Raw genomic sequence first — 27,555 nt, 5'->3', positions numbered from 1 at the left:
GTTTCAAATTTCATAGAAATGTATTCTCGTAGAATGCCTTATTACTTAGTTATTTTAAATTACTAATGGCTTAAGAGGAAATGTACCACTTTGTGGTATGACTCCCAGGACGGCAAGTCGAGAAACTCACATGCAGTCGCGGCGGATAGCTTCCTTCGCCTATACGGCCTGTCCGGGGACATTATGGGACATCGTTCTTATAGGCCTATATCTGAGGCCCTGAGGTCATCCCTTGACCGACTTGGTGCAATATAATGTACCCATATCGAAGTAAATGTATTCACAGATTGTTAGTTTTCATGCGGGTTCGATCAAATGAGGGGTATTCAATCCAGAAACATAGGGCAAAATGGGGCTAGGGTTCCAGTTCGCCGCATCATTTGTCAACTTGCACTGGATTCTAATGTTCAAGCCAATTGGAATCACTAATAAAAGAAATAATCCACCAAAAGTTAAGGTCGCATGAACTTTATTGCAGATTTCCTGAGATTTCCCGAAATCAAACAACTAGATGGCTGCTATCCAACCTGGTAAGTGCCATCTCCAGCGATCTGGCAGGTATTGAAACCTGAAATTTTCTTGGTACGCTGCGCGCCAACGGATGGTGGCGCTCAGCATAGCTAGTACTTACGGACGGAATACTCGAATCGATTAGGTCCCCCCCCCCACACGTTTCAAATCGGATTGACGCCCCTGATAGCTGGTACAACAACTACTGATCATGTCCCACAACCGTGCATCAATAATTGCTACTTTGTGTTCGTCACACGGTAGCATGTGTATACAGGTGACACTGTAACAACTGCAAAGCTGTTAACTTGTTCCCATGTAAGACAAAGAACTGCGCGACGGGAAAGGAGTTTAAGAAGATGAGAATGCCGACGAGATGAAGAAAAGAAGGTACGGTACTGCTTGATTCCAGTTCACACCTCTCTGTAAATTACGCCATCATGCCGAGAACGAAGAAAGGCCATGTTAGGGTATATCCATAGACCTACCTACAGCATAAAGCTACTAGATACGACTCGTATCAATGAACTCGCACTAAATGGTTGGTACAGCAACATACTGTTCATGTCCAACAACCATGCATCAGTAATTACTACTTTGTGTTCGTAACACGGTAACATGTGCTACTGACTTACCATATTCAATAAAGAAGAATAATATTTGTTGTTCAACCAGTGCAATTGACTGATTTTGATACGGCAATACTGGATACCATTTATAATACAGAAACAAAAAAGTGTATGACTCGTATAAGGTATTACAAATTGTATCATGCTTATGGTAACTTCAGGGAAATCGCAGTCAAATATGAAGTCAGTATGTTTTGTTCTGCTATACAAATACGCACCTCAAAGACAGATTGACTGCTTTAGGTATGTGACACTCGTCTAGCTGTAATCGATGTTTCGTTTATCTACAATGAATGACCAAACTCCAACGGAATTCGACAAACAAAAAATAATAAGACATAAAATAAACGAGAAAGAAAATTGAAGAGAACAATGTTTTTTATTCAACATTTCTTAGGGTAAAATATGAAGCTACTTTAGTGACATTTAACAGCATAGGGCCACTTTGACTAATTTAAATACTTTGGCACACGTAACATTGTTGTTTTATCACAACTCATAGAAACATCCAACATCACAAGTTATGACATGTCCATAGATTTTCATATGATATCATCATGATAAAAGTGCCTGTCTTTGATATGTTCTCAACATGTAGTGTATATTAAATTAAAGTCAAGATGCTTTAACAAATTTAAATTAAGCATGCTAATTAGAAGACACAAAACTTTTCTTGGAAAATGGGAACACATGTCAGATTGCACGGTAGCGGACACTCATCAGGCAAAAAGGCTTTAGAGCAGGGGTTCCCAGGGGGTGCGTGAGTCCATTCCAGGGGTTCGTGAGACGTTTCTGAAAGTCAAAACTAGAATACTTTTTGTTGAAATAAATCTGATATATCATATAATTTAGTAATGCACAAAGTCGTACCTATCGACAAACTCTTTTCGCGTTCCCTACGCATACGTTGCCATAGTAGTACTTTACCGTGCATGTGATAAATAACTGAATTTTGAAACAGACACAGGCCGCATGACTTTGGTGAAGTTGGTGTACGCATGACAGTACGTCGTGGAGATAAAGAACTGAACTTGATCTTTTTACGAAGCACTGATATGCGTATTATAGTATAATAATTAATCAGATCGTGTCTCGAAAAGTTGGGGGTTTCGCGGACAAATCATACCAGGGGGTTCATGGGGGGGGGGGGTAAAGTTAGGGAAACCCTGCTTTAAAGGCTTTTTTAGTTTTGGTGATAAACAATTTAAAACTTATATTGAAGAGAAACTATTCCACACTGTTAATAGTTGAAACTCCATCTCAATATCAGCCCTCATATCGAGATATGGTTGATCGAATTTAAACTATATAAATTCCAGACTTGAGTACAGTTAGATCACAGTAAGGGGTCTTTTATGCCGTATGGGCAAATGCTCTTCAAAAGCTAAACTTAAAGACTTGTGCAATCTGACATGACCCAGTAACAAATTGATTTCCAAACAAAGTTAAGAGACGAAATTGATAACCCATCACCAAAGAAAATGCATGGTTACTAACTAGCGACCATGTTACGCTCTTTTTTTTTTGGCCACTGCAGGTCGGACACTACTTCGCTGCATCTGTATAGAAATATTAATAACAAGATCTTAGTTCCGAACAATAACAAATAAAATAAAAATATGCACACACAAAAATCCCTGTTATTTTCAAGTTTTTAAATTTGAAAAATGTTCATTCTTAAAACTTCTGTTTGTGACGTCCGCTTTGATAGGTATAGTGTCTGTTGAAATTGATTCACTCACTCAGGTTGTTACAATTCAACACGAATTGTAATATTTTGACGTGAATAGAAATATAACAACATAAAAAGTACGTTAAGTAAGTAAAATACGAATCAGCAGTTCTGTAATCTCACGTTTATAATTGTTCTCTTTATCTGATTACTCGAACCAATGGAATACTGTTGGATATTTGTAGTCTTTACTCTTAGGTTCAGTCGGGATGCTTTTACTAAAAGTATCGTGTAATATGATAAAGTTAACTGCATGGGTCAGAAAGATGTTGTGTCGACGTTTCAGTTTATATTTCTATAGTGTGAATTATTTTTTATTGTTGTGTTTTTATCCGGACCACTGAATGCTTGCAAACACACAGTGAATACAAATGACCAAAGCTGAGATTATTACATAAATGACCTTAGATCTAATTAAATTAATACGTTGTGCCGCACAAATATTATACTATGGAAGATGCAGAGAAGGAGTTACTTGATTTTATGATACATTATATACACTCTTTGATCAAAATAACATAAAAATGTATAGTATCACCTGATAAACACAGAGAACACAGTTACTACTGAAATTCTTAAGGTTTTTTTACCGCAGTAAGAACTGGTTCGTGCTAAAAATCGGTAGCATGTGCTATTAGAATTACAGTAAGAACTGAGGATATGTGTAATTCCAACAAATCCAGTTTGTTGGGATTTATTGGGATTACACATATCCTCATTTCTTACTGTAAACCTCATTATAGCACATGCTACCAATTTATCAGATTTTTCAACACGACCCGGACCCAGTATTTACTGTGGTACAAAATTTTAAGATTCACAGTAGTTACTGCAATCTCTGTGTGAATCGGCTGCGTTATTACTTGACGAGTCTTAAAATGCATATGAATGCTCTCGTAATTGAGATAGCGTGTTGATTTACTATCTTCCATAATGGTTACTTAACCGATACTCCATTTCATGGCGGGAATTTCACATGGCGACGTCATTGTGTAAATTGCAGTCAATTTATCATATACAAATAGGGCTAAGGGCACACTGTCCCAACCAATCAAGGTTGTATCTTAAACAAGCAGGGCAATGAAGTTCTTGGACCAAGATGCAAAGTCAACATCCCCCTCGACTTCAATTTCGAGGATGACGGAAAATATGGAAAGAATACCATTCAAGTGTATCATCTAATGGACTTATATTTAATTACACATGGCCAACTTCCATAATTAGCTGAATCCCATCAGTATGATGTGGATCTAAATTGACCATATTCAAATGTAAAGATATTCTAATGTAATGGTTTTGTCGCAGTCTAGCTGTAGTTTTCAAGCAGAAATAATTTTTGTTTTTAAGTGAGACTACTGATTTTCACCTTCCATAAAAAGCAAAACAAATACAAAAAGAACAAGAAAGAGAAAAAGAAAAGGCAGAAGGTAAAATGAGGGGTCACATTATGCCGAGACGAGCAATGCCGGGTTTATATGCAACGGTCCTAACTTCAATGCACTATTGTGTGACGTTAAATAAAACCTTTTTAAAAATCAATTCTGTCATCCTTGTGGCATTGAACAAACGCAACATCATAAAACGAAGAAGACCAAATAATTTTTGTGTTAATGTTCCGTGTTTATGGAAACAAACTGGAAAATATTCATTTGGTTGAGTTTTTCATGTTACAACAGACTGGACTTGAAATATTTTCTACACCGTCTCATGGAATTTCTCAGAGACCCACATGAAGATGCCATTTTTGTTCTTGAACCAGTCTTAAACGAACTGGTTTTGACAGATGTTCGAAAGAGGAAGTGAGGGCCCACTGATATTAATTGTAACAGCCAAAGTAACAGCAGAATACCAGGGTCTTGAACGAGACGGTTAACTTTAGTATCGGATAAAACTAAAGAAACATATCTAGTGAGAATATTTGGACTTACTTTGTGCACAGCCCTCTGCAGTGTAAGGTTTCTTCGCTCCAACATTACCCCTGTCAAGATGGTTAAATAATAGAATGTTAATTAACTGCACGCGGTAGTAAAGACAGCTATGCGTATGAACGACATATCACAATTTCATGTTTACAATAATAACAGTAAACTGTATAAAAATAATAAATAAGTAGCCAAAATCAAACTTTAAATAAATATCTTGGTTTATGTTGTCTCTTGACCCCATATCATTGACGATATAATATTAAAGTATAGGGAAGCCATACCAACTTAACTTGTTCAGCGACACTGTGCGGAAATCGAACTGCATATGGTTTCCATGAAATTGCTATGTATGTATGTATGTATGTATATATATATATATATATATATATATATATATATATATATATATATATATATATATATATAAATGAAAAACGTAATGGGTTGGAAAATCAAGAACAGTGAAACAACTTTCAGCCTCCACCGGGATTCGAACCACGGGCCTTCCGCTCTGTATGCGGACACCCTAACCACTAGGCTATGGACGCTGATTGTATGTCCAGAGGCTCGAAACCGGTAAGGAAGATCGTAATTCCACTGTAGGCGTTTGTCACCTGTATCGAACAAAACTAGTTCTGTTTTTGGTGACATATTTTGCCTTATCTAGAGATCAAACATGATGCTGACCAATATATATATATATATATATATATATATATATATATATATATATATATATATATATATATAATATATATATATATATATATATATATATATATATATTGGTCAGCATCATGTTTGATCTCTATATATGGTATTTATATATAGTGAAAAAACTTCCAGCCTCCACCTTCTTCTATATATATATATATATATATATATATATATGTATATATGCATATATATATATATATATATATATATATATATATATATATATTCATATATATATATTCATATATATATATAAGTCATCAATCTGTTGTCTTTTTCACGAAACCTGGTCTTGAGAACCTTAATGTTTCATTGCAATAACCGACAAAATGGTTACATGCAAAGCATAATCTTCTACTTATTCCGGCCTGCTAAAACCACAAATAGTTTAAATCTTCACTAGCCATATAAATACCATATATAATAATATTGGTATTATCGAACCAGATTTATTTGCTGATTGTGTAGCCCACAAATCACAAGTGGAATAATTAAAATTGTCTCTGTGTTAATGACAAAAAGAGGGTATCAAATGAATATGATTATTGAGTCAGGTTCTGACAAAGGAAATTTTTTTAATACAGCAAAAGCTCTGCTTAGAGGTAAAGCTGACGGTGTTCATCCAATTGTGTCTGATTTTCAGAATCTCCATAATAAATTTGCTGATTTTTTTCAGAATAAGATTTAAATTAGATTTGCCGTCATTCAATCGAGTCTGGAGAAGACGGTTGATATATCCAACCTAAGTTTGAAATCTAAACTTTGTGAGCAGTTTGTAGCCAATCAAATTTAGTGAATATTTAGCAGTCAATAATCTTGTAAAGAAGTTTTCGTCCGCCTATCATCGCTTCCATTCGACGGCAACAGCTTTATTTGGAGTTTAAATGTTATTGTGAGTATTTTACATGAAATAAAAATGGTTGGTCGCGTACGTGTTATTAGATCTAAGTGCAGCCTTTGACACTTTGAATCATGGAAAGTTGTTGAATCGCTTTCAACACATTTTGGCATTAAAGCCAGTGTACTTCCTTGGATAGAATCGTACCTGGAAGGGAGATTTTCAGAGGGTCAGTGTCGATGGTGTTGACTCCAATCCTATTAAAATTGGACATTGGCGTACCCCCATGGTCCTGTTTTGAGCTCGCTTTTTATAACACTGCATACAGCGCCTCTGGCTGATGTCATTAGACAATATTGTCTCGGATACCATTCAATGCCAATGACACTCGATTGTATGTTACATTTAATGGCTTTAACATTTAGGACCAGAATCTTACTCTATCGGGCTGTATCAGATGTGTTAAACGGTGGATGATAATGAATTTGTTAACATTAAATAAGGGGTTAATCAACGGTCTAGCGTGCGTTACTCACAGGATTAATGCACGATCGGGGGATAATGCAAGCGATGCACGAGGGCGGAGCCCGAGTGCATCCAGCAATAGCATTAACACCCGGAGTGCATTAATCCTGTGAGTAACGCACGCTAGACCGTTGATTAAACCCGTTCATTCATACACTACCATTTGTGTGGGGGAAAAATCATAAAACAAAACATTTTTGGTTACATATAACCAAAGATTTATTAAAGTGATGCCCCGTAATTTTACCGTGCGTTACTCACAGGATTAACCACGGTCAGCTGACCTGAATGGACCAATAGGATTTAGGAATCTTTACTAAGTATGAATGAACGTTGATTATACCGAGTTCATAGTAATTGGTAGCAAGTGTAATATCATTAAACGTCAATGATGTAAAAATATGTAATTATTCTAAGTTTTAACAATGTAGGTGCAATATTTGATTCGGAAATGTCAATGGAAAAGTTTGTGATATGTAAAATCGAAGTGCAATGTATTATCTTCGCTCGAGATGCTTAAATCCGTCATTTTCTCGAAGAGGCTGCCACTAGAAGGCTAATTCAGGCTCTTGTGATGTATGATAATTGATTATTAAATTTCTCATTAAATTGATGTAAACAAATTGTATATTTACCGCCTTTAAATGATTCACCTAAGTTATCTGCAATAAATTACATTTAAGTCATTTTATACCACAGTAATTCGTTGCCTGTTGAATGTCGTGTGCGTTTAAAGATTTGAGTACTTTGCTTCAATTGTCTGCCCCTAACTATATAATTGAATGAATAAAAGTCTATCAAACGATTCTTAGGTCAGTAACTCAGCTTTTCCTGCATAAACAAAAAGGAAACACTAAAATAAGAGAACGAGCCTTTAAATTTTACGCCCTCTAAAGAATGGTATCACCTCCCATTTCAAATCAGATTTACTACTTCTCTGCGTTCTTTTAAACGTGACTTAAAGACTTATCCTTTTAAGGCAATTTTTTAATGATATTTGCTGACTATGTTCCACCCCCTTGTCGTGTTTTTTCTGTTTGCATTTTCGTTGTTCTTATTAATTTCGAGTTAACAGAATCTCTAGGTTGGTATTATTGTTTATAGTTTACGTTTAGAGGTTTAAACGAGAATACAAATATAATGTCGGTTTCGTGAAGAACCTATGACGCCCATGTAATATACTGAGTCCGATGAAAGTAGAATGTGTTTAAGAAACTGAACCTTGCATCATGAACAGAGATATAGATATATAAGAGATTCATTCAGTATAGATAGGAATACAGGGAGACGATAGAGAATTTACAGTTACAAATGACAATACAAAACACCCTCATCATTATGATGATCATGATGACGTATGTAAAATAACTGACTCACGCTGGATCGTACTGGCATACTGCTAACCAGGCTCCTTCCCAAACGTTGCCAGGGACAACTTCAATGGAATCACAGAATTTGTGTGCGCATCCAACTTTGGATGTTTCTGCCCACACAACCTTGATTAATAATTAAAAGGAAGAAAAAGAATACTGTCAAGTGTATTTCAAAAACAATGTATATTTCTATTATAACGTCATAAATATGCATTAGAAATATATATATCATTGACAATGGCTTCCATGTATGGGGCTGGAAAGATACATTAGGCCAAAGTAAAAAACGTGGTGTCGGGGAGGGAACAAGCGGCGTACAGTAATAAAACCAAGATTTAAAAATCTACATTGTGATTCATTTAACTCGGCCCGATATGAATAATTATTCAAATGACTAAGTTTGAGTGAATTATTACTGTTCAAACTGGTTTGTGTTCACTTACATTTTAGTATCAATGAATGATCTAATATATTAATTTTCTTATTCTAAGCAAGTTTATACGCATTCACACACTACTAGAATCCCTTTTTTCTGGTGTGTTGATCTTCATTTATGTACTATTATCTGTCACACCACTTTCTGCACATTCATTTCTAGATACATATCTAAAAAGATATATATATATATATAATATTTATATATAATATATAAATATATATAAATATGTATATATATATATATATATATATATATATATATAGATGGATGGATGGATGGATGGATGGATGGATGGATGGATGGATGGATGGATGGATGGATGGATGGATGGATGGATGGATGGATGGATGGATGGATGGATGGATGGATGGATGGATGGATGGATGGATGGATGGATGGATGGATGGATGGATGGATGGATGGATGGATGGATGGATGGATGGATGGATGGATGGATGGATGGATGGATGGATGGATGGATGGATGGATGGATGGATGGATGGATGGATGGATGGATGGATGGATGGATGGATGGATGGATGGATGGATGGATGGATGGATGGATGGATGGATGGATGGATGGATGGATGGATGGATGGATGGATGGATGGATGGATGGATGGATGGATGGATGGATGGATGGATGGATGGATGGATGGATGGATGGATGGATGGATGGATGGATGGATGGATGGATGGATGGATGGATGGATGGATGGATGGATGGATGGATGGATGGATGGATGGATGGATGGATGGATGGATGGATGGATGGATGGATGGATGGATGGATGGATGGATGGATGGATGGATGGATGGATGGATGGATGGATGGATGGATGGATGGATGGATGGATGGATGGATGGATGGATGGATGGATGGATGGATGGATGGATGGATGGATGGATGGATGGATGGATGGATGGATGGATGGATGGATGGATGGATGGATGGATGGATGGATGGATGGATGGATGGATGGATGGATGGATGGATGGATGGATGGATGGATGGATGGATGGATGGATGGATGGATGGATGGATGGATGGATGGATGGATGGATGGATGGATGGATGGATGGATGGATGGATGGATGGATAGATACCTGTTTGTAATGTCCACAAATTTTCCCGTCAGCACAGTCATTAAGTTGATAATTGTAGTTTATCTCTTCTGAGTACCAAGTTGCGACCACCTCCTCCGCAGTGGGCGCAGGGCTGTCTCTGCTAGTAAGATAAATATTTTCGCCGGTCCTACAATGCGCAAAGGCGCATTGATCAGCACAAGCCTGCGCTGATTCCGCTAATCCATCATCCCAAGTCTGCAGTTAACGATAATAACATATCTGCAAGTCAATTTCTACTTTTTAACGTGGATTAAAAAGTATTGCACAAAAAATGTATGACTGTTTGTATTAACTGCCTCTGAATAAAAATGTAACTTGCACTTGATTTGCTATTAACTAAGTTTTAACTTTTATGTTTGTTTGGTTTTGTAAATATGTTAGAGATATTATCATATTTGAAAGATAATTGTGTGTATGCAAAAATGTGTAATATATTAGTGTCTTTAACACAAATTAAATAGAGATTATAAAACCATAATAATAATAATTAATAATGACCTATTCGATGCATGTTCTAATTGCAATTATTTTATCTCCTCTCTTTTCCATGTAATTCCCAATGACGTTTGGAAACCCCCATTTAATATGATTTAAGTTATTGAATCTTGAAGTAGATTTATAGGCGTTTGCTCCTGTTGATTGTGCATACCGATATGAAAGTAGTTATATCGTCGCTGGGTGCTTTTGAAGAATTACCCCTTTTGGCCTAAAGATACCGTTGATCTTCTGTGAGTGGCAACATCATATACACTGATGTTACTAGCATGTATAAAAGAAATTGTCTGGTGGAAGATTTTGATACATTGTCCTCGTAGTTATTATTTTTCTCTATCTAACCATGTAAAAATTGTCCCCATTCGACGTTGTCTTCTTGTAGAAATCTGGTTTTCTAATTCACCAGTTTCTCACCAAAAGTACCGTTTGATCGAACGAACGCTTCAATATGGTGATTGACTTAGTTCTGGCAAATAGGCACAACAGGCGACTTGAAGTTACCACTCCCATTTCCGCAGCAATACACTCCCACGTGTAAATCGCACTTGTGAATGTCTATCGTATAACGTACATATCGCGAGTGTATACTGGAGCGACCACGTTACCAAGGAGTCACTTATGCGAATGATAGACGGTAGATGGCTATTCACCTATGACACTATTGTGCAGAGAAAAATGGACTGGTTCAGCCACATCACCCGTCAACAGGGTCTCCAGTGGGACCTCTTGTCAGGTGCCGTTCTGGGCACAGTGAGTAGTCGTGGGCGGCGTCGGATGACCTGGTATGATAACATCAGAGCCTCAACCGGTCTCACCATGGAGGAAGCAAAACAGCAGCTTCTTTCCCGGATTCATCTGCGGATACGTGGTCACCAATCAGCTCCACTTCGCCGGTCATCTCGCATCGCTTTGAGACAGCGCCCACGGACTCTTCAGAGTCTTTGACGATTTTCTACTCTACTATACTGTATCTTACTGTACCATGCCCAGTTGGTATACGTATGGCGTTGCACAAAACATACTCTCACACTCAAAACCACAGTTCATAAACTGTTCTTCGAAATCGCTGAAATAAAATTCACCGAGAAGCTTAGGCTTCGCAGAACTGTCCGATTGTAACGTTAGAGTAGCCTACACATGCGAACATTCTTCGCACAGGAGCTGGATAACGCGATGTATGAACAACGAAGAGTTTGCTGTTAAAACTGATCTTGTGTTACACAAAGACCACGAAACCACCGATCTACTACATATATTGCGGATTAAGGAGTTTTTGAAAACATATCTAATTTATAGGAAATTTCATCGAAAATTTAGGAAGAAATTAATCTGTTTACAAACGTGGTTTTTGTTGTGATTACTGCAGGGACTGTACGAAGCGTGGGTTATGTCGCAATCATGCATTAGCATAGTTGACGTCACGTGCTGTACCGTACTGTTCAAATCATATTAGAAGTGTCCCTCCTTAACGATTAAAAAATCTTTCCTCTGTCAAACGCAACATTAGCGTTCTCATACTTTGACAACATGTTTAGAAAATGATTTATCATTGTTTAAGGTAACTTCTTTGGGCCACCAGACAATCCTTTGAATCTCTTGGTTAGGGAGACAATTCCTTTTGAGAGATATCACACATTTAACGTTACGTAACACTTAAGGCTGAAGTTTTGATCAGGTCTAAATGTCACATCATCGTCAGTCGTCACATCTGCTACACGCACTTTAATTGTAATATTTTTTCTCCGTTTATTTTGCAATATTTATTTTTCTATAATTGAGGTCGGTTTTTCAAATGCTGAACCTTTAATATTGAACCTGATAACATGACCCAGTGATTGCATTGGTTTCTACGAGAGCCCTTTAGTGCCAAACAGAAAATATTTTACGAATTAACAGATGGTAATTACGAATTATTAATTCGATAATTAATACGGATTATTAATTCGTTATTACGAATTATTAATTCGTAGCTACGGCATGATGGCAATGATCTGTTCCGGCTGAATTATCAACCGAAATTTTCTATACTGAAGAATACTTTGAGTTTATGGTCATCTAGAGATTTGAAAAAATACAAAACATATGCTTAAAAAAAACTATGCCACCAAATATTGGGGGGGATATTAGATACTATATCCCCCCACCTAAAATATTGGGTGGACATGTCCCCCCCCCCCCATCCCCCCATGATCGCCGCCCATGATCGTCACATCTGCTACACGCACTTTAATTGTAATATTTTTTCTCCGTTTATTTTGCAATATTTATTTTTCTATAATTGAGGTCGGTTTTTCAAATGCTGAACCTTTAATATTGAACCTGATAACATGACCCAGTGATTGCATTGGTTTCTACGAGAGCCCTTTAGTGCCAAACAGAAAATATTTTACGAATTAACAGATGGTAATTACGAATTATTAATTCGATAATTAATACGGATTATTAATTCGTTATTACGAATTATTAATTCGTAGCTACGGCATGATGGCAATGATCTGTTCCGGCTGAATTATCAACCGAAATTTTCTATACTGAAGAATACTTTGAGTTTATGGTCATCTAGAGATTTGAAAAAATACAAAACATATGCTTAAAAAAAACTATGCCACCAAATATTGGGGGGGGATATTAGATACTATATCCCCCCACCTAAAATATTGGGTGGACATGTCCCCCCCCCATCCCCCCATGATCGCCGCCCATGATCGTCACATCTGCTACACGCACTTTAATTGTAATATTTTTTCTCCGTTTATTTTGCAATATTTATTTTTCTATAATTGAGGTCGGTTTTTCAAATGCTGAACCTTTAATATTGAACCTGATAACATGACCCAGTGATTGCATTGGTTTCTACGAGAGCCCTTTAGTGCCAAACAGAAAATATTTTACGAATTAACAGATGGTAATTACGAATTATTAATTCGATAATTAATACGGATTATTAATTCGTTATTACGAATTATTAATTCGTAGCTACGGCATGATGGCAATGATCTGTTCCGGCTGAATTATCAACCGAAATTTTCTATACTGAAGAATACTTTGAGTTTATGGTCATCTAGAGATTTGAAAAAATACAAAACATATGCTTAAAAAAAACTATGCCACCAAATATTGGGGGGGGATATTAGATACTATATCCCCCCACCTAAAATATTGGGTGGACATGTCCCCCCCCCCATCCCCCCATGATCGCCGCCCATGATCGTCACATCTGCTACACGCACTTTAATTGTAATATTTTTTCTCCGTTTATTTTGCAATATTTATTTTTCTATAATTGAGGTCGGTTTTTCAAATGCTGAACCTTTAATATTGAACCTGATAACATGACCCAGTGATTGCATTGGTTTCTACGAGAGCCCTTTAGTGCCAAACAGAAAATATTTTACGAATTAACAGATGGTAATTACGAATTATTAATTCGATAATTAATACGGATTATTAATTCGTTATTACGAATTATTAATTCGTAGCTACGGCATGATGGCAATGATCTGTTCCGGCTGAATTATCAACCGAAATTTTCTATACTGAAGAATACTTTGAGTTTATGGTCATCTAGAGATTTGACCCCTATAGGGCGTAATATCATTGTGAAAACATTTGCTCTGTCGCAACTCGTTTTCCTCTTTATGGTGTTGCCAAATCCACCGAATAGTTTCGTAAAGAATTAAGAAAGTATTATATTCGATTTTATATGGGCGGGAAACCCCGATAAAGTAAAGAGGCTGGTCATGATTAATACTATTGGCAACGGAGGATTAAAACTTACACACATCATCAGTTTTATAAATAGTTTAAAGTGAACCTAGATTAGGCGATATACAAATGATATAAACGGTACTTGGAAAATGTTTTTGATATGTATTTGAAGCCGTTTTGGGAAACAGTTTATTTTTCATTCTAACTGTGCTAAGAATGATGTGAATAGTATTAGAAATTCTTTCATTCGTCAAATAGTCTATGCCTGGTGTGATATTTCATTCTCTACTCCAACAGAAAATTTCGGTAACCAAGTCATTTAAGAAAATTCTCATATTCGTATCGACGACAAAATTGTTATGAATCACATTTTAATGAATAGAAATGTTATTTATGTTGCTGACCTGTTTGACGAGCATAATAAGCCGCTAACTTTTGTAAGGTTCGAACAGGTTTTTAATGCTGTTATACCTTTTACTTTGTATTGCGGTCTAATAAGTGCAATTCCCCACTGGTGGAAAAGGTCAGTTTGCCATAGTACTGATTTTATGAACAATAATACTATCATGTATTTTAATGCCATTCGGGCTAGCTCAATCTCTCAGCATATCTATAAAATGTATTTACATCGTTTATCAAAAGTTCCGACTGCAAGAGGATTTTTTTCGGGTACGGAAATGGATATAGTCACCCATATAATTTTCTTATAATACACATGAAGTATTATATTTATGATTGTAAGCGAAATAAGAACTTACCAAATATTTGCGATTTTTTCTATAAATTTAAGTTTGCAATTGATATTGAACGTTTCATCCATTCAAAATCAAGTAAGTTTAAGAAAGATAAAGTAAGTTATATTCAATTACAACATGCATTTTCTGAATGCCCAGAGTTGTTCCGATCTTGAAATTTCATTAAAACATGTTCTATGCAAGAATTGTAAAAGGTGATTATAATTATAACAATATGTATATGCTATATTGTTTTAAAAGGAAATATGCTGAATAAATGGAGAAAAAAAATTCGTAGTTACGACTTATTAATTCGTAATAACGAATTATTAATTCGTTTTAGGAATTAAAAATATTAGTTGTTTGACACTAATGGGCTTTCGTAGGTTTCAATGTCAACACTGTTAACATCCTATAGGCTGAAAAAATATAACCAAAGATATAGTAAAAAGCATTTGATCCTATTTTCAGTATGATATCAAAGAAATTTTTTTAAACTAGTATAGCTATCAAACTGAGCAAGTGTTTTCTTAGCTGTTTAGGAGACCAAATTATGATTGGGATTGCGTCCCCATTAAAGAATCAAATTACAGAAAGTTAAATATGAATTGACTTTGTATACGTAAGTCTGCTTTAATATAATTACAAAATAAAGTGATAATAATATTTTTAAATAACTTAAAAATATTTTTGTCGCAATGCCAACTTGTTATCTTATGCAGGCAGACCACGAAGTGAAATCTAAAACATTTTTTACCTATTTAGAGTCATTTTCATGTTTCTCGAAGCGTAAAGTGCAGTTATTATGTTACTTAATAATTAGGAAATGGAAAAAAAATTACACTTGAGCTCAAAACATATTGTAGTTTTCTCCATAATTCGGGTTACTCAGTTTATCAATTGTTATTCTTACAATGAACTCTTCAATATAACGCCCTAGCGGTTACCTACCAATCGCCTACACTAACCTTGTATATATATTTGGAGGCTTAACTTGTAAATGTTACTACGCGACACAGGTAAATTTCCCCCGATATGCATCTTTTTCTTAAATAGAGGAGGAATTCTCACTATACCGTTAGTTGGGAAACGGTGCAGTATATGTATTCTGAGTAAATCTGGCGAAAAGGTTTAACTTTTAATAATACACTCGATTGCCAATAGTAAAAATCTGTTGATAAAGACATTTTAATCTCTTGAAATTTAAACGTTGTGAATCGCATTGTGATGGAAAAGTTCTTTTCATCCTATTATGATTCAATAATTCTCTTACCAGAGTGTTCATATCGCAAGCTCCCGGTGCACCTCTGTCTTCATTGTGCTCATCAAGGTATTCCTGGACATTAAGTGGCTCGGAACTTCTTTTGAAATTCTTCGTAGGGGAACTCACCACTACACTCAAACAGATAAGTGATGTTAAAACCACACAAGTGAACGACATCTTCAACAGATTCATGTTATGTTCTCGAGAAAGATCAGATATTGGCCAAGCACAGATTATCTATTTTCATTAAATGTAGTATTTGCCATACAGGCGATATCTTATATACCAATTGCAAATGGTATTTTAATTAAACTTCGGAAATGACTTGCATTATAACCGTTATTTCTGAAAAGGACTGATGTAAAAGGGACTTTAATTAATATTCCACTTCTCGCCACGCTCGACTTCACATTTCAAATAGTTGCTATCCGAACGGAAGATCAAATCAGTGGTAAGTAAATGGTGGGGGTGGGGGGGTGGCTTTTACGGATTAGATATACATATAAGATTAGATGTTCATTTATATATATATATATAAATATATATATATAGGCTATATAAATATATATATATATACATACATTTATATATTGACCATTGATATATATATATATATATATATATATATATATATAATTATATATATATATACATATATATATATATATATATATATATATATATATATATAAAAGATAAAACAAGCGAATATTTTTAACAACGACATACTGCTATATTTCGGAGTGGTCACCACTACATCGTCAGGCAATTGTACAAGATCAATTAAATACAAGGGCTAATATACATCAAAAGACGACAATAGTGATAACCATGAGTGATTTTTAAACTAGGTATGATTAGAACAACCAGCAAATGTTTTAGTGAACATTTTTAAAAACGCATTGTTTGTGCAATTAAACGTGTTGATCTTAGGAAATTATTGCTTAAAGCAAAGATCAACACGTTTACGACAATGCGTTTTTGTATATATATGTAATTCAGAATAACATCAATTGTATATTCAAAAGGAACATTGGTGAATAAAGTAATTCCTTGTTCGTTCATGAATGACAATTTATTAGACGTATTTTGACTTGAAATGGTTACCCTTGGAAGTTGTTGCATGAAATGGAAAACTATACTTATAAATTAAGAAAACAACTGGGCACGGGTCTTGTAATTGAATTAGATCATGGGGAGACCAAAGTAAATACTGTTTATGTTAAATTATCATACTGTGGCCCCAGCAGTGATAAAATCGCTAAGACTTTAGGTAGTTACATTTAGGGGTTGTGTTATGACAATATACATATCAAAATAATTTTTCTGCAAAAGAAAATCTCTGCTCTGTTCAATTTCAAGGATGCCTATAAGTTAGATTATGCCAAAAAGGTTATTTATAGGATTAACTGTCCAGACTGTGATTCCTTTTATGTCGGAGAAACCAATAGACGGCTTAAGGATAGATTCAAAGAACATCTGATGAGCTCCTTTGGTGGTCAGAAAGGCGCTATTAACCTTCATTGTACTGCGCACAAACATAATCTGCCTACTTTTGTTGACCATTGTGCCGCTATTGCATAATGAACCCCAGTGGTTCAGGAGGAAGATTAAAGAGGGTCTCCTAATAAAAGACTTAAATGCTGACTTAAATAGAAATGTAACGATATACGGGTTGGAGCTATTCTAATCCCTATTTACTTTTTATTGCTGGTTGTTCTATTCATTCCTAGTTTAATTTGACCACTCCGAAATATATCAGTATGTCGTTGTTAAAAATATTAGCTTGTTCATCTTTTATATTATCAGTATGGATCAGTATATATATATATATATATATATATATATATATATATATATATATATATATATATATATATATATATTTATATATATATAAACATGTAAGTACATTTTATAGATATGCTGAGAGATAGAGCTAGCCCGAGTGGCATTATAATGCAAGATAGTATTGTTGTACATAAACTTAAGTCAGTACTATGGCAGCCTGACCTTTTCCACCAGTGGGGAATTGCACTTATTAAACCGCAATACAAAGTAAAAGGTATATCAGCATTAAAAACTTGTTTGAACCTTACAAAAGTTAGCGGCTTATTATGCTCATCAAACAGGTCACTAATATAAATAACATTTCTATCCAATAAAATGTGATTCATAACAATTTTGTTATCGGTACGAATACGAGAATTGTTCCAAATGACTTGGTTACCGAATTTTCTGTTGGAGTAGAGAATGAAATATCACACCAGGCATAGACTATTTGACGAATGAAAGAATTTTTTTATACTATTCATATCATTCTTAGCACAGTTAGAATGAAAAATAACCTGTTTCCCAAACGGCTTCAAATACATATCAAAAAACATTTTCCAAGTACCGTATATATCATTTGTATATCGCTTCATCCAGGTACACTTTAAACTAATTATAAAACTGATGATGTGTGTAACTTTAATCCTCCGTTGCCAATAGTATTAATCATGACCAGATACTTTATAAATCCTTTACGAAACTATTCGGTGGATTTGGCAACACCATAAAGAGGAAAACGAGTTGCGAAAGAGGAAATGTTTTCACAAAAATATTACGCCCTATAGGAGTCAAATCTCTAGATAACCATACTCTCAAAGTAATAATAATAATAATAAAGGCTTATAAGCACAACTACTACAGTAAACTGTGTGCACTGCTGTGCTGCAAAACAACTAAATAAATGTCAAGGTAACGATACAAAAGTTAAACCTGGTCGAGATTCTGGCTGAAATCAGAACCATTTACAAATAGGTAGTGTTTTAATTGCCTCTTAAAAGTAACAGTATTTGGATTTCTTTAAGGCTGTCAGGAAGCTTATTCCACAATTTAGGTCCAGCCTTGGCAAACGAGCGATACCCATACGAGGATTTAAATCGAGGCTCTATCAATAATGTATTTCTGCTACGGTCAGAGGTTACCAATATATCATGGATATATTTAGGACCCAGTCCTCTAACAGACATAAACACAATCAAAATTATTTTAAAGTACACCCTCTCCTTGATTTTAAGCCAATGAAGGTCATGGAATAGATCAGTCACATGATCATATCTACTTTTACCATACACTGCAAAAACAAATTGGTTAATTTCATAACCAATTCCATTGTTTGGAATGTAATTGGTCAAGCCAACCATTATATTGTTTACTTGTAACCAACGTACACCAATTTAGTAGGTAGTCCTGAACATTAGCAATAGGTTAACTACACCAAAAATAATTGGTTCTAAGTACGTCATTATATGAGTCATATCCGTGACTTTGTTCTCTGCATGCTTTGGCTCGCCACGCGCGGGAAACCGCTCTCCGTTTAATTGTGTGCGTCCACCACTAGCACTGCACTGCAATTTATTGTGTTAACCACCCAGTTACGTACGTACACAACACTGATGAGTGCACTCCAGGCACAACGGCAAGGTGTACCAGGTAAACTAAGCTAATTCCGCTCATTTTAATCGACATGGACCATTACGTGAAGAACATTCTAACAGAATGGAACCTAGAAATGCTTCACGAAGTCTTTGAAGGTAAGAAGATTATGTAAATTGTGCAGTAATAATCAATGTATTGGCATTACTGTAGGCTAAGGTTATACGGCCTAGCCTACCAATGCAACTTTAGTGACATGACAAGCGACATTCGCCTAGTGTTACCACTAAATGTTAAGCCTAACATTATGATATAATAGCGCTGTAGGCCTAGGCCTCCTACAGTGCTGCGTACACTACTGTACCTGCAGGCTGAGGTCTGTCCTAAGCTAGCACTGGACTAGTGTTATACTTGCTTAGTGCTAGACCTAGGTCCCAGGCTACTTTTTTTTTAATTTTGTTTCTCTGGAACTTGGAGGGTAGCTATCCAGTCAAAATGTCCCCAGACCAAAACATCCCTGCATTTTTAGCAACCAAAATGTCCCCGCTTTTTACCAAAATGTACATGGTATTGTAATGGCCTATTGCCAGTATTGGGTACAAAAATGTCCCAGCAGCTAGGAAATGTGAGAGGAATTTGAAAACTGAGTGTAAGGACGGAATTAGGAATGCTGAATTTTTTTCATCAACACGTTTTTATAATGTTAGGCCTGGGCTACTTGCTCAAGAAGAGGGATCGAATAATGAAGAAAAGTATACTTAGGGCCGTCAACCACTTCAATCCTTCGCATATGGGCTGTATGGTAGTACCATGGCGTTACATTAGTTCCACATCCAGATGCGCGTCCTTTAATAGCGCAGTGTTCGTGCCGCCAATTGCGTCATAAAAGTCAGGTGACCTGTTGCAGCATTTTTCGAAATTTGATTTTGAACTTTTTTATTCAAATTTCAATTATGCTGAATTGTACCGGTTTTAACTGTGTGTGAGATGATATTTATAAAATACTGTATCCAATCTTGCAATACACAAAAGTTATTTTGGCCATGTCATACCCACTTTAAGTTAAACCCAGAGAACACTGTACTGTTGCTGTGATAGACTTTTTTTAATTTATCTTGGACATTGAATGATTGGGTGTGGAAGAAAAAGCCATAATGAGGTTGACCATTTCTTGCTTGGATTATAATGGCATCAGTAGCCTAGGTGTTGTAACCTTAAAATAAAGAAAATGACAGCAAAATTAAATTGTAATGGTTTAACGATGGGTCTGAACTAATAGTGTGTACATTACAGGTCTGTGTTGTTGTTCGGGTGTAGAACGCCAAAAGTTTAGATCCCTTAGGTAAATATGGTCACTTGTGAATCCCCCCACCAGTAAGTTGTGGAAAATTCTCGTCATAATGCATGCTTGCATAATTTCAACCAAAGTTCTATTGCTGCCCATACAACTGTCAATCAAATTTTGGTTTGCTACTTGCTTGTCTACGAAAAATGCGTAATGGAATGAGAAAGGCTGAAGGCCTTAGCCCTGCTACACAAACCCAAATCCAAACGAAAATCTTATTCCAAATAAATCCTATGTGAAAAGCAGAGAAATGAAATTGTACAGAACAGTCCAGCATTATCCAAGTTTGCATGGTGAATTTTTAGAATCCTTATCAAAAGTTCTTACAAAAAAGGGACGGTTCTTACTGTATTCATGTCTGGTTAGCACATGTCATTAGTATTGTTGTGATGTGCCCATATTCTTTGTTTGAAAAATTTGTCAGGTAAGTATTATGAAAACTCAATAATTTTGGGTAAACTTTTTGGTGAATTCATCTTATTCTGTTTACTTTTCATATTTAAGATTGAAGAAGATTTCCAGAAATTGCATGAAGGGTCCCAAAGACTAACTTCAATGTGGGAACGTTTTTCAAGACAAGTAGTCAGCCGTGTTGCTCTAGACGTGAAGGATCCTGCCATAAAACGGACTTTAGCACTTATGGATAAGGAACCAGAATTACCCCAAGGTAGAGTGTGTCTTCGGTATTCAGTGTAGAAGTTGTGTTGGAGAATTCCCCTGGCTCATTATTGTAATGTTCTCTGAGTTGCTATGTTAATAAGAACTGTGTTGGTTGCTAAATATAATACTGGTCAGATGACAAACACCAAGAAAAGTTCACACATAAAATCACTTGCAATATGTTTAAGAGGAATGCATTCTAAGTGATTTGGTGAAAATTTGAGTAAATGTACTGTAGGTGCGTGGATTGAAAGTTCCTATTCTTTAAAAATTTTCAGCTTTGTCCCATGTAGTGAACTGTAGCAAATAGGTGTGACATCATCTTCAATATCCTCAATGACACTATCATATATGCCAAAAAGAACCCATAGCTCTTAATTTTAATTATGTATAATACTTTATAACATCCTCTTCAGTGTACAGTTCTAGGTCATAATTCAGGGTAAAAAACTAAGGCTGTACAAAACAAAGAACTTCTGGTAGTATTAAGGAGGTGATTTTATAAAGCTTCAAGGTCCTGTCTAACATCAGCTGTCATTTGTAGGCTACATGTGTTTTCATCCCATATCTTGTACTGAGTCAGACACACCCAAAATTTTCTAAACAGCTTAACTAAGGGCACTCCCATCTGGCGACACTGCAGAACCCCCAGAGGTTATTCCCCAAATTTATACAGGGGAAACATATCAGTAGTAATTCAAAACTGCTGTTTGTACTGACAGCTTTCAGAGTATCATGCTTTGGAGAGGCTAAATGGTTACACATCTCCCCCAACCCCCACATTTTCAAAGCACTTGTAGGCACAATCCTCCATTCAGATTACCCCCCCCCCCCAAAAAAAAATACTTCTCTTGTTCAGATATTATCACAGCTTCACATATTTTCCAATTTCTAGTTCAAGTTTCTGTTCCTTTCTTATAGATACCTATGGGGCTGCTTCCTTGTATTTGATGCCAAGTCTGTTTACACCTGGCAGTGTTGCCATCAAGAAGGGAAGCCAGAAGAGATGGAAGCCAACCATATCGGAGAGCATGAGGGCTTTCATTGCAGTGCTACCAGTTAGTATTTTGCTTAGAGTATTATTGCATGTTGTGGACGGTAGCAGTCATGAGTGCAGAGTTTACTGCTTCAGCATTTTAAAGAAACTGTTATTTCATGGTATACACGAAGAAACTTTGTTTCAAAACATTTTGTAAATAATTGGTTGTAAGTTAAAAAAATTGTTTAGAACTTTGTGCTAGAAATGAAAGTTGTAAAAAGACTGATAGAATGGTTTGGTTAAAGTGATAATTAAGCAGCCTAAATGTGTTTTAACTACCTGGTCAAAACACAGCATCACAAATGCTAAGGAATAGGACATGCAGGGAGGCTGGTGTAGTTGTAACCCATTTAACTATACCTTACTTTCTTATTTCTTTTAAATGCCTTTCAGTTCCAGTACCATTTTGATTATGATGGTTTGTTTCTTACATATCTTGTTCCCAATTGTGAACAGCTCATTTCAGTAACACATTTACTCATTTACATTGCAGGTTGGAGCGGACTTGGAGAAATTCAAGGAAGAAAGACACACAGAATGCCGAAACCATTCTGTTACCTGGCAGCCGCAGGTCGTAGTAATTGGCACTTCTGTTCTGGATGTTTAGCAAGTCTTCGTATTTTTGAACAACATTGTATATTCCGTGCCCTCGGTTGTTAAAGGCATAGATGTCTGCTTTAAAACTTTTCAGGTCTTCAATATTAAATATCCATTGGAGTGTAAGTCTCCGTGGACCTTTCTGCAGAGAGGCATTTATAATATTGAAACACAGTATGATTCTGTAACACCACGGGTAAGAGAACTGCTGTCGATCCTGAGACCGGACTCTGACTAAACTCTGCTTGGCCATTAAAGGGGCTTATTGAGTTGATATTGATTATTTTTTGACAAGTCTGAAAAGAGATCATTGCATGACAATATTTGTAATTAGCCTCCTTATTCATGTATCACTTCCTGTAGTTACTGAAAATGTTGGAAATTGGTGTTTTTGTGGACGGGTTGCATAAGATTAATACTTGCAATACCAGGGAGGGGGGTGTTACATGTCCCTTTTTGTAAATTTTATAAATTTTTATGGAATAAAAAACAGGCAAAGTTAACATGTTACAATGTGACTGAATTTAAGTCTGATGTAATGCATACCATGAAAGTATGTCACCCAACTTTTTATGGCATGCAGTTTTAGAGTATGAATTTCTGACCCTTGATATCTGTTTATTATAACCATGTTTGTACTCCTTAAGTATCATTTGTTTTATTACTTGAAGATACTAAACATCCACCTGAGTTATATGATGAGGTTTCAGTGGAGTAAGGGTTAAATTCTTTCATTCATTTGTCCGTCCACTAATTTTGGTTATGTTGTTACTCAAACTGATGAAGTTTTCTGAATATTAAAGCTTGGGAACGTTTGTTTTTGAAGCTTTTCTTCAAATTGAACAGCTATAGTTTTCCTTATATTTAGCAACATGAATTTTTGGGGAATGTTTTATCTATCCGTCCTTATTGCAACTTTTATGATACTGTTTTTATGATTTCAAGTGTAAACATTCAACTAAGTGTGCTATAAAACTAAAGCCATTTTACCAAGTGGTTTCTCTGATCAGTATTATGAATTCTACCATTAAAATTGTCTTGACAGCAGTTTCCCTTTTCTGATAGGCTATTGTGCTCATTATAAAACTATGCACAATATTGCTGTTTACTTTCTTCAGAAAGGTTGGAATGGCAAATGTTTTAACAATGCAGATTCCGTCCATAGTGCTTGCCTGCCCTTTATTTAATAAAAGCTCCATTTCCTGTTGTTTTTTCTTTATTTGCACACGCACAGTCGGCACAGAAAATTGTAAAATCTTATATGCATTGTTGCATCGATATTGTTTCTTTGCAAATGAACTAACCTTGACTGTATACCTCATATCATCCTTGCCATATCATTTTATGTAAATTGCATGCTGTTGTAGAGTTCCAAGAGCAATACATGATTGTGTTAAAGCTATAATACCATAAAAAAATGTTGTTCGATTCATTTTTGGCCTACACTGGAGAGCTGCAGTGCTGGACGCTGGAACAGATGAGGGAGAGCTGACTGAAGTCAACAATTAATAACCAATTAATTGGTTAAGGAACAGGATTGGTTATGTCAACCACATAAATTGGTTGCATAATTGGTGGACTTAACCAATTTTATTGGTTAATGTAACCAATTTTCATTGTTTAATGACTTAACCAATTGATGTTGGTTATGGTAGCCAATTTATTGGTGGGACTCACAACAAGTGATCAAATTGGTTGAAATTAACCATTTTTTTGGTTGCATTCAACCAATTTGTTTTTGCAGTGTACACAATCAACAGAGTCAAGAATAACACCCTTGATGTGAATCAGTTTTAGTATAGTAGGGGGACCAAATACAATTATTTGGGTCTTGCCAGGGTTGAGTTGCAAGTAATATTTGCGCATCCAACGTTGGATACAACCAAAGGAGGATTGCAGAGAGTCAACCAGAACTGATCCTTGATTATGGTGCCTGAAGTGTTTATAAACCTGGTGATCATCTGCAAAACCATGAATGTTAAAACCCATTCTAGAAACTTCAGCGTAAAGTGAGCGAATATAGATGTTAAATAAGACCGGACCCAAAACAGATCCCTGTGGCACACCAAACTTAATAGTAATCTGATCAGAAGTACAGCCCCCTATTCTAACTCTTTGAGATCTGCCCACAATAAAACTTTTAAACCAGTTTAGGACAATACCAGTAATACCAATTTCATTAGATAATACAGACAAAAGCACATTATGGTCAATGGTGTCAAAAGCCGAGCTTAAGTCAAGGAGTACAAGCACAGTAGCATGGCCACTGCCACTGGCAACTAATATATCATTAGTTACTCTCAAAAGGAGGGTTTCGGAACTATGGGTTTTTTGTAAGCAGATTGCCTGGAAATATTGAGGCTATTTGAGTGCATGTGAGTATTCAATCGTTTAAGAACAACTCTTTCAATCAATTTACCCAAAAAAGATAGATTGGAGATCGGTCTATAATTTTTAAAATTGTTATGGTCTAAGCCATTCCCTTTGATGACAGGAGAAATATCTGCAAGTTTTAGACCATCCATACTGCCAGTGATGAGAGACAAATTAACGAGATGACATATGCAAGGAAGAAAAAAATCAATATTACTTTGTAGGAGATCTCTCGGAAATATGGCACTAGGGGAGCATTTAATTCCAGTATCATTAATTATCTCCCTTAACTCATCAATACTGGTAGGTTCAAACTGAGATAAGACAACTCCACGAAAAGCATTATCAAGCTGTTCAGAATCTCTGTCAATGTCCTGAAAATTAGACCGTATTTGTGCTATTTTGTCGTTAAAATACTCATTAAAGTCATTTGTAAGAGTTTGTAGAGAAACAGTAGGTGGAAGGATTTTGGTTTGATTTTTGTCAAGGAAATTATGCACAAATTTGTAAAGGGCTTTGGAATTCCCCGCACAATTTTGGAACTTGATTATAAAGAAATCCCTTTCTTTGAACGAGCCATTGTCGTAGTGTCTTTTCTAACTTGAAGATAGACGTCTTTGTCAACAGTTAGACCAGATTTATGCCATTTCCTTTCTGCTTTCCTGCGAAGACGCCGCTGATTTACATAATCAGTGTCAAACCAAGGTGCCGTGTTAACAACTTTTATTCTTCTGGTCACTAGTGGGGCATGTTTATCTATTATCAAAGCGATTTTTGAATTACATATGTTAACTGCATCTTTGAAATTCGTAGTCACTGCTTCGTAGTTGGAAAATTCACGGTTTATATCACAGGAAAGGGCTTTTGCATCAACAGACTTCACGTTTCTAACGGATATATCTTTATACTGATGCTGATCGCAGCTGAGTAAAACATCAAGCTTAATAGGAAAATGGTCGCTCAACGTAATATTATCCAGAACGTCAACAGTTTTTAGATCAACAAGATGCTCACTGGCAACCACAATATCCAATGTATGACCAAGATTGTGTGTAGGTGAATTCACATACTGTATAAGCCCAAATGAGTTCAGAGTATCAGTAAATTGAGAAGAAGATTTGGCAGTAGAGATGTCAATATGAATATTTATATCACCACATAAAATAATATGATCATTTTGGATCATCACATCCTGCAGGAAGTTATCAAATTCATGTAAAAAGCATGTAACCAAAACGGACTGCAGCCGGTATAGCGAGATTATCAGCAGTTTTGAATTATTATTACACTTCAGTAAGAGTGAAGTGTACTCAAATGAAGTAAAGTTTCCAAGAGATATGGTTTTAACGTCGAAGTCAGGTTTATAAATAATCGCAACACCGCCCCCGCGTTGGTTAGTTCTGAAGCTATGGGTAATATTGTAGCCAAATTCTTTGATGACACTTGTAGTTGGATTAATGTAATCAGTGAGCCAAGTTTCACTAATGAGTCCAATATCAATGTTATTGTCAGTTAAAAATATCATGACATCTTCAGTTTTGTTGTTCAATGACCTCACATTCCAACAGACCATTTTCAAAGGTGAATTGACCTGATTTACTGTCTCTAGTTTTTTGAAGAATTATAAAATGATATGCTTTTACGAAGTTCTTTCTGCTCATTAATGTAGCAAGGACAGGAAAACGAGAATGCAGTGTTAGTAAACTGACGATCATTGTCGGCTTTCTTACAATTTACACAGGTAAAGTTTGGTGATTCATCATCCTTGTGGGCACAATCTTTAGTATTCTAATATCTAGAAAGTTTCGGTTGATAATTCAGCCGGAACAGATCATTGCCATCACCCGTAAAAGTGATCCAAAGCATCTGAACTGGTCCATGTGAAATAGTAATATTAAAGTCAAATACTGCAGCTGGAATATGACTGCTATATGGGCCCAGCGGAAAAAGACTAGACTTAGACATATTCATAGACAAACCTGAACTTTCTTTTAACTGATTAAAAATACGAATCATCTCCGTACTCGTGGTCACACTGCCATCAAGAAAAAGTGTGGTGTCGTCAGCATATTGCATAATTTTTACTTTTGTGTTACTTAAT

The 27,555-nt window shown here is 35.8% G+C and overlaps 2 protein-coding genes across 3 annotated transcripts; one reads left to right on the top strand and one right to left on the bottom strand.

The window, feature by feature from the left end:
- Positions 1–1,499: 1,499 nt before the first annotated feature.
- On the bottom strand, positions 1,500–16,281 carry LOC139962631 (uncharacterized). The gene is made up of 5 exons (XM_071962792.1): positions 16,027–16,281; positions 9,796–10,011; positions 8,254–8,372; positions 4,800–4,849; positions 1,500–2,698 (listed from the first exon to the last, which is right to left on the bottom strand). Exons 1-5 carry the CDS (start codon positions 16,207–16,209, stop codon positions 2,685–2,687), a joined length of 582 nt encoding a protein of 193 aa, XP_071818893.1. The 5' UTR covers positions 16,210–16,281; the 3' UTR covers positions 1,500–2,684.
- A 2,995-nt stretch (positions 16,282–19,276) lies between these two features.
- Positions 19,277–24,594, top strand: LOC139962620 (uncharacterized). 2 transcript variants are annotated; one of them, XM_071962771.1, is made up of 4 exons: positions 19,292–19,598; positions 21,290–21,452; positions 22,367–22,503; positions 22,978–24,588. In XM_071962771.1, exons 2-4 carry the CDS (start codon positions 21,341–21,343, stop codon positions 23,089–23,091), a joined length of 363 nt encoding a protein of 120 aa, XP_071818872.1. In that variant the 5' UTR covers positions 19,292–19,598; positions 21,290–21,340; the 3' UTR covers positions 23,092–24,588. The 2 variants fall into 2 exon arrangements, with proteins under 2 accessions (XP_071818881.1, XP_071818872.1); XM_071962780.1 differs by lacking the exon at positions 21,290–21,452 and having other exon boundaries at positions 19,277–19,598; positions 22,978–24,594.
- Positions 24,595–27,555: the final 2,961 nt, after the last annotated feature.

Source organism: Apostichopus japonicus, chromosome 3 (assembly GCF_037975245.1).
Source record: "Apostichopus japonicus isolate 1M-3 chromosome 3, ASM3797524v1, whole genome shotgun sequence".
NCBI lineage: Eukaryota > Metazoa > Echinodermata > Holothuroidea > Aspidochirotida > Stichopodidae > Apostichopus > Apostichopus japonicus.
This window is presented reverse-complemented; position numbering and strand designations above follow the sequence as displayed.

Bases quoted from the DNA above. Each gene is read 5' to 3' on its own strand.
- LOC139962631 (XM_071962792.1), bottom strand. From the start codon at position 16,209: ATGAATCTGTTGAAGATGTCGTTCACTTGTGTGGTTTTAACATCACTT. The intron at 8,373-9,795 runs GTATCTATCCAT...TTATTAATCAAG, and splicing joins TTTGTGGACATTACAAACAG to GTTGTGTGGGCAGAAACATC. The intron at 4,850-8,253 runs GTGAGTCAGTTA...CCATCTTGACAG, and splicing joins GTATGCCAGTACGATCCAGC to GGGTAATGTTGGAGCGAAGA.
- LOC139962620 (XM_071962771.1), top strand. From the start codon at position 21,341: ATGTGGGAACGTTTTTCAAGACAAGTAGTCAGCCGTGTTGCTCTAGAC. The intron at 21,453-22,366 runs GTAGAGTGTGTC...CCTTTCTTATAG, and splicing joins GGAACCAGAATTACCCCAAG to ATACCTATGGGGCTGCTTCC. The intron at 22,504-22,977 runs GTTAGTATTTTG...TTTACATTGCAG, and splicing joins CTTTCATTGCAGTGCTACCA to GTTGGAGCGGACTTGGAGAA.